At 38.8% G+C, this 8,287-nt stretch overlaps 1 protein-coding gene across 1 annotated transcript; it reads left to right on the top strand.

Moving 5' to 3' along the window:
* The first annotated feature begins 330 nt into the window (after positions 1-330).
* LOC134616674 (organic cation/carnitine transporter 2-like) lies at positions 331-7,898 on the top strand. Its single transcript, XM_063461613.1, has 10 exons — positions 331-708; positions 903-1,006; positions 1,910-2,064; positions 2,839-3,010; positions 5,119-5,260; positions 5,439-5,533; positions 5,660-5,874; positions 5,974-6,156; positions 7,178-7,313; positions 7,679-7,898. The coding sequence occupies exons 1-10, from the start codon at positions 331-333 to the stop codon at positions 7,749-7,751; spliced, it is 1,653 nt and encodes a 550-aa protein (XP_063317683.1). The 3' UTR covers positions 7,752-7,898.
* Positions 7,899-8,287: the final 389 nt, after the last annotated feature.

Raw genomic sequence — 8,287 nt, 5'->3', positions numbered from 1 at the left:
ATCAGTATGTGTAAGCGAAAGAAGTAGTCTAAGTGGCAGATGATATCCTTACATAAGCCGAATACGCTTGTGCAAGCGTTAAAACCTGCCCTTCCAGTTTTACCTGGAAGTAAAAGTGTGCTTTGTGGGATGAAAGGTTCAAAAGCAATTCAATGACTGAGCAGTACAGTTACAGTCTGGCAGCTGTCTGCTTTTTTCTTTTTCTTTCTTTCTTTTTTTAATTTCTAACACGTCTATGCACGGCGTGTCTGGTTTGACACGTTGCATAAGGTATCTTAAAGCAACTCTCTAGAAACAGTTCCCTTGCGCTCCTCCAGGTTTTTTGCTAGCATGTCAAATGGAAAAATCAGAGACTTTGACGAAATCACGTCTTTTCTGGGCGACTACGGGCTCTTTCAAATTCTCATTATGGTTCTGCTCAGTGTAAGTACAATGCCCGCAGGATACATGGGTGTAATTGTGGTTTTTGTTTCGGATACACCCGAACATTATTGCAGAAGCCCAAACAGCTCCTCGCGCAACGGCACAGAGTGGGAACAGGAGAATGGTTTCCATGACCGGGGCAGCTGGATGGGACCGGACAGCTGCTCTCGATACAAGCTCAATGAAAACTGGACAGAAAAAGCAGCCGGCTTCAATGACACAGAACAGTGTTTGGACGGCTGGGTTTTCAGCACTGACAAATACACCGCCACCATCGTTTCTGAGGTTCAGTACTGCCTAAATGATCATTGACAGTCAGCCTGTAGTACACGAATTGTTTCGTATGGCTGTGACATTAAAAGACCTCGAGAGCTAAAACATGTAAAGATTGCTTCATGTATTCGAAATAAACTCACTTTATTCTAATATTTTTGTCTGAAAGTAACCCGAATAACCATATTCTCTCCTTTTAACTGAAGTGGGATCTTGTGTGCGACAATGCATGGAAAGTCCCTTTCTCCACCTCGTTCTTCTTTGTGGGGGCACTTATTGGATCTTTTATTAGTGGACATCTATCAGACCGGTAAGTCTGTCATATAAAAATATGTAAATGCCTTTGTTTGAAAAAAAAGTTAAGAAAAGGAGGCTGAGAGAAATCGTGGCTTTAACAAGTAGCCTTTGTCTTTTTCTTCAGTCTCTGATACACGAGGAAAGGTTAAAAAAATATTTTTTCTTACCTGGGTGAATTGAAAAAACTCATAAAAAGCTTTCGATATATGATTGCTAAAGTGACCTACAAATAAAACTAGTTACTTTAAAGTTAAAGGGGGGTTAAATTGTTTTCAGAACAGAGTTGTCCAGATAAGTCATGTAAAAATATTTAATACTGCAGTCTGAAAGATGCAGGAGTGTGGCTCAAAGAGGCTCCTAAATTTAGGTCCGTGTATTTCCTGGCTGAAAACTATCAAGAGTGTATTTAGAACTGTTTTTATGTTATCTGAGGTTTGTGTTTGTTTCCAGTTTGGATTCTATGATCTGCTTGTCTCAGCAAGTTGTTTGGTAAACGGACCAAAGATCTTGAAGCAGATATTCAGTCTAAATATCCAGGTAGTGGGCAACAGAGCAACATCTAGTGTACGCACTACTGTGGTAGAAGGGAATCTTTTTCTTAGTTCATAACAAGCAGGCAAAGCTACAAGTAAGGATTGTCTCTTTCACTTTTAGTGATTGGTATGGGGGGGGAGGGGGGTAAAAAATCTGTTTTTATATATTTACATATTTATTATTTGATGAGCTGAAACCAAACAATTTTTAACGGTGGTGCTAACAGAAAAAAAATTTAAACCCATACCATCTGAGAGAATCAAAAAAGTAGAGAGAAGAAAAACTGATAACCAGCCCAAACTCACTATGATACTGTTATGTTTTCATGACATTACATCTTTACATCTCTGTATTCCCTATTTCTGCACAACTTTTCTTACAGATTTGGTAGAAAGCCAGTATTTTTTTTCACTATGATCCTTCAAACAGTCACCGCCTTGATCCAGGTCACCTCCGTTAGCTGGGTCATGTTCACTATCCTCAACTGTCTAAGAGGACTTGGCCAAATTTCCAATTTCATTTCATCACTCGTACTCGGTAAGACAGTCCATTTGCTCCTATCAGACTTCACCAAGTCTCGGCATGTATTCTCCAGGGCTGAAACAAAGTGTAGCACAGAGCCATGCTTCTGTTCCTCAGTGTGACGGTGGTTCAAAACCCATTGAAAGGTTGTGCTGTACCAATTCATTTTGGGTCTTAAAAACCTGGTTGTACTGTGTTGAGGCAGTTTAAAGAAGCATTAATCACTATTTCTTGTCTTTTTGTTAAACATATCACATTTACCTAACACGCAACAGAGGAGACACACGTTTCTAGTAGGGTTACATCATCCGGCGTAAAAAACAAAATTGTGCCAAACACGTTGATCCTTCCGCTGTGGTGACATTTTATAAATAAAAGGTCAGCCAATAGAAGCTTTCATGTGAACGAGCAGAATTAAAGTCTACATAAAAGTTTCTTTTACCCCGAGAGATCTAATCAGTATCTGTGGTGATCCTAACCATAATTTATTATATTATTTAATCTCTTCTGACTATGATTGCCGACTCCTGTTTGTCTGAACAAAGCTGTATTTTTTCAGCTCCAGAGGTATCTCCATGAAATCAGATAAAGTTCAAGCATTGAAGGAGCATCCTTTTAATCTAAAGCTGTGCTCCTTGAAAGAAAGGCGTTTTGGCTTTTTGTAGCTTACTTTTCATCTCCAAGGCTCTAGGCTAAAGTAAAATACTCCTTTAAGCCATTGTCTCAGAAAACCAATCCTCTCATGTTTTTTTTCATTAAAGCCCAATCCTTCATCTTTGTCTTGTCCAGGTTCTGAAATGCTGAGTAAGTCTGCCAGGGTGACCTACATTCTGCTGGGACACAGTCTTGGGTTTGGCTTTGGTTATGCCTTATTGCCCCTCTTTGCTTACTTCATACGTGGCTGGAGGATGCTGCTGGTTGCTGCTGCCCTCCCAGGCTTCCTATTTATTCCAACGTGGTGGTAAATCTAATGGATGATGATTCATGTATACTAACCAGTGCACAGAGAATTTTATTAGGACTTTGTGCACCCCTGCATTTCAGTGCATTAATCCGATATTAGCAATGCAATTTTAGAGAAACATGTCAGTATTCGGGTTTTAGCATTCAGTTAAAGGCTACGTAAAAAATCTGAATGGGGAAAGATTTTACCATAATATTATTGTAAGTGCTATTGGCTGTTTGGGGTTTTTTTTTTAAACATAAGAGTCTTTTGGGTTAACTCTAATAAAACATATATAATATTGTGGTCTGATGAAAATGACCAGAGTAGCTGGAGCTGATACAATGACATAGCTAACTCACATAACTGCTGTTTATATTTGTGGTGTTCGTGACATGCCCAGCCTTGTCAATAAGGAGCTAGGTTCCTGTTAAACAAAACTAGAAAATTGAGTCCACAGTTACTTGATCTGTGAAACTCAATTTCCATGTGATGCTGCATGTGGATGTCTCATAACACCAACTTTGCTTCTCATACAGTTGTTATGAAAAGTATAAAACATCTTCACATATATTATAAAAATACTTGATCAGCGAGTGGACGCCAACAGACGTGTTACAGCAGGCAACATCAAAATTTGTGCATGTACTATTTAGATTCAATTCAATGTAGACTGTGAAAGTAACTCGGGAACATTTGATGAATACAGCATTAGAACAGAAGTTAGTCAATGCCTGCAAGATAATGTTTTTGTTTAGTCAGATACATTACATGTGCATATTCTGTCACTCAGTGTAAGGAATTAGAATATTTTTTATTTATTCTTCAATCTAACCAGCCATGGTAATCTAATCTCTTTTTTTGGTTTTATTTGTCTTTGTGTGTGTGTGCATCCTGTTAATGTATAACATAAAAAACTGTTCAAGTGCAAGTTGCATCAAAGCAAACCAGAAGATTTCTGAAATAATGCCCTTTAGGCAGGCAAGGCCAAATTAGGGAAGTTTGAAAATAGCCATGACAAAACACAACATATCAGCACAAACATGTCATGCCAACTGTCAGGCACGGTGGTGGAGGGTAGTGATTTGGGTTTGTTTTGCAGCCACAGGACTTGGGCACCTTGCAATCACCATGAACACCTCTGTATACCAAAGTATTGTTAAGTCAGATGTGAGGCCAGTTGTTGGACAGATAAAGCTTCATCCAAATTGTGTCATGCAGTAGGACAATGATTGAAACCACTGCAGCAAATCTGCAATAGAATGGCTGAAAAACAAAAGAATCAAGGTGCTGCAATGGCCCAGTCAAAGTCCAGATCTCACCCTGACTGAAATGCTGTGGCAAAACCTTAAAAGAGCAAATAAACGAATGCCCACAAACCGCAATGAACTGGAGCAACATTGTAAAAAACAGTGGGTCAAAGTTCCTTTACAGCGATATGAGAGACTCATAAAATCATTCAGAAAACTTACTTCAAGTTATTGCTGCTAAAGGTGGTTCTACAAGCTACTGAATCACAGGGTGTACTTAGTTTTCCAAAGGACTGCTTAGAGTGAAAACAAGTGAAAAATGTCTTTTTCACACGATTGTATATATACTGGAGGAGTGTCCACTACACAGACAGAGAGAGAGAAAACAACAACGAACCCAACCCACTACAGGATCTAAATAAACAGGAATAATGAAATAAAACAGATTAATGAACTTAATTAATGAACCTCAAAATTGTTCTTCATATATATTCTGACATGTAGATTTAGTTACATCTGGTATCACACAGTACATCAAATCCGTACATTGGCGTTACTGAAAACTGTTATGCTGTCAAATCTACTGAGGGTTTTGCTGAGATGCAATAAGTCTTTTGTTTTCTTTTAGAAACCAGAATGGCACACACAAAAAACAAAGTCCAGCCTCACTATCTTTTTACAAGCGCATGAAACTAATTTCTCAAAAGCAAAGTTCACTCACGATCAGTTCAGACAAGATAACACTGTTGTCAGTCAGCCTGGACGACATTTGGGTGACAGTTGTGATAGATAACACGTGTTTTCACTGAATCTAGAAAAATCTTGTTTTGAGGTGCATGTTTTGCCATACGCTCTTCGCTGCTCTTGTGTGTGCAGCTTGATTCCTGAGTCGCCTCGTTGGCTTTTGCAGAAAGGTCGAGTGGAGGAGGCTGAGCTTGTCATACGTAAGGCTGCCCAGTGGAACAGAGTCCCCGCCCCTGAGGTCATATTCAGAGCTGGGGATTGCTTGGAGCTCATGGTACCATTTTTTTTATTTCCTTGAGCTATGAAAGCCATTGTGCTCCAGTATAAAATATAACTTAAACTGTAGAAATCACACAATACTTTTCCACCATGCAATCTGAAATTATTATATATTCAATGTGGACAGACGACTTTGCTCTATAATGTTCTGTTTCTTTCTGTGTCTAATTCAGCAGAATAAAGATGAAGAAGAGCAGACATACACTTACATGGACTTGATGCGCACCCATAACATAAGGAACATAACAATTTTAGGTGTTTTCATATGGTAATGGGCTTTCCAGTAACAAACAGTAATGCCAGATATTGTGTTGCATGTTGTAGTAACAATAATTATGCTGTCTAATGTAAAACAAACTTGTATTGCTGAGTCTTGATTATGCTTTTTTTGCAGGATCTCTGTGGCCATGGTCTACTATGGGCTCTCTCTCAATAGCAGCAACCTGCATGGAAACATCTACCTCAACTGCTTCATTTCTGCAGCCATTGACATTGTTGTGTATGTAGCCACCTGGCTTCTGATTGATAGGGCTCCACGGCCCACTTTACTCTTCACCACGCTGATGTTCTGCGGTATCATGCTTCTGGTTATAAAGCTGGTTCCTGAAGGTATGTGTACAATATCAGCAGTGCCAGGAATTAACTAGAACACTTGGTAGATTAGCACATTGTTTAAACTTTTTCTAATCATTGCCTTTTTCTTTCCAGACATGCCCATCATGTTCCAGGTGTTGGCTTTGGTGGGAAAGATTGGTGTATCTGCTGCTTACTGCTTTATCTACGTGTTTTTCACTGAGCTGATGCCCACTGTGGTCAGGAACATGGGCTTGGGAATCTGCGCCACAGCTGCACGAATAGGAGCTATCATATGTCCTTATTTACTTTACATGGGCAAGTGTGCTTTTTTTTTGTTTTTCGGTCAGAGAGCTTAGGGGAGGTGCATGGGCATCAAAGCTGAAGCAACAATATCCATGTTCGGGGCTAATCTGGCATTTTAGTGTTTCAGTTAGTGTTTCACTTTGATAACAGGGGCAGTGGTTAGCATTGTTGCCTCACAGCAAGAAGAGTTATATCCATGTTGGGGCATTTCTGTGTGGAGTCGGTACATTTTCCTCGTGTGTGGGTAGTCTGGCTTCTTCCTACAGTCTATAGACATGTGTGGGGTTAGGTTAACTGTAGATGTGAAGCATCTATGGTTGTCTGTCTCATCCTATGATAATTAAGTCTCCCAGCGACCCTAAAACGGATAAGCAGAAGAAACTGGATGGATGGACTTTGATTGGACAGCCTAACATTGCATCCTGGTTTGATCATGATTTCTGTAATAGGTTTGCAGTTCATGAGCCTGAGTGAAGGAAGCCGTGACAACAGAATTGACCTTAATGTGTAAAATCAACAGAGACCACTTTCAAATGACAAAGTCCACTTTAGGATTGATGGTTTAATAAATAACACTATGCATACAGTTATTATCAGAGGCCTCATCCTCATTTCTACTGTGACCTAGAGTTGTCATGTGTGACTTAAGTGGTTTGATTAAGGAAGTCTGTTTTCCCCCTCTCTTGAAATTATTGTTAGTTGGTTACATTTTTGTATATTCATTTCCCCAATGGTTTTCTCATCTTCTCTGGACTCTGTATATCTTTTTAATTCTGAAATACATCTTGGTAACCTGACCTCCTTCCATTATTGTGTACAAGAGAATGTGCTAACACCATTTTTCCCTTTTTCCTTTTTGTTTTTTTGTTGCCAGTATATTGCTTTATTGGTCTGGTTTTAAATGTATTTGTAAATTTTGTAATATAATTCTTAATGCTTGTGTATTGTGCACATTTTTATGATGTGGAAATCCTTTTAACAGTGAAAAGATCTCTCGTAGTTCCATTTTAAATGCCTTTTATTTTTCTTGCAGGTCTATACAGCAAGATCCTTCCCTACATCATTTTTGGCACAGCCAGTATTATGGCTGCTGCCATTAGCATGTTGTTGCCAGACACCAGAAACAGCAAACTCCCTGACCTTCTCATCCAGACCAAACACATCAGACGGTATGTTGTTGATGGATGTACCGAGTTCAGATTTCCCTTTTTTTTCAATGGCGTAATGTTTGTGGATGGGAGTACAGTATAACCATGACCTGAAATTAAAGGATCCGGCTTTTGATAATAAGTCTGTTACTAATGTATTTGTATTATGCAGTATATATAAACACACTGGCTCGCATCAGAAACATTTTAATTAAAAGGAGCAAAAATTCTTCAGAGCCAACTGAATCACAGCATTTTTGTGTGTGTGTGTGTGTGTGTGTGTGTGTGTGTGTGTGTGTGTGTGTGTGTGTGTGTGTGTGTGTGTGTATTTTAGGCATTCTTATTTATCTGTTCATTCTGCCTTTATTTCTCTTTATATCTTTAAGCTTCTCCTGCTGTTCAAAGGAAACTCTTTCAACCCGACCTGATGCAACTGAAGGCTTCAAAGAAGTGAACTAGAGTGCCATCTGCTGAAAGAAAATCACACAGCAAGTGTGGAAGGACCACATGCATTTGAAGATGAACAGTATTGTTAGCTTTAAGATGTGTCTGTAGGACTGTGAGAGGTTAATCTGAAGAAAGTTAACTGAACTTCTTTGTTCTTGTCATGCAGAATTAGTGATATACTTAAATTCCTGGGTTTACACTTTCTCCATCCAGAGTCTTAAATGGTGCTTTTGTTTTTGGCCTACATGATTGTTTGTCTGTTTGTTTTTCAGAATGTATTTTTATGCACTCTTGTATTTACAACATTTATTAAAATAAACTGCATCTCACAATGAGATAGACAAAAAATAAATTGTGTAGATGGTTTTGAAATAGATTTGCCTAATTTGATTAGTCTTCTTGTCTGTCCAGTTTTTGGTGATTTAGGAAAACACCCCTCATTTCACTATATTGTGCTAGGAAAATCAGATTTATTGAAACGTGCAAAAATACATTCGGAATACAAAAATAGTTTGCACAGTTCTAAAGAGCCTGAAAGTGGTACCACC

The sequence above is a fragment of the Pelmatolapia mariae genome, linkage group LG18, assembly GCF_036321145.2.
Source record: "Pelmatolapia mariae isolate MD_Pm_ZW linkage group LG18, Pm_UMD_F_2, whole genome shotgun sequence".
Classification (NCBI taxonomy): Eukaryota; Metazoa; Chordata; class Actinopteri; order Cichliformes; family Cichlidae; genus Pelmatolapia; species Pelmatolapia mariae.
This window is presented reverse-complemented; position numbering and strand designations above follow the sequence as displayed.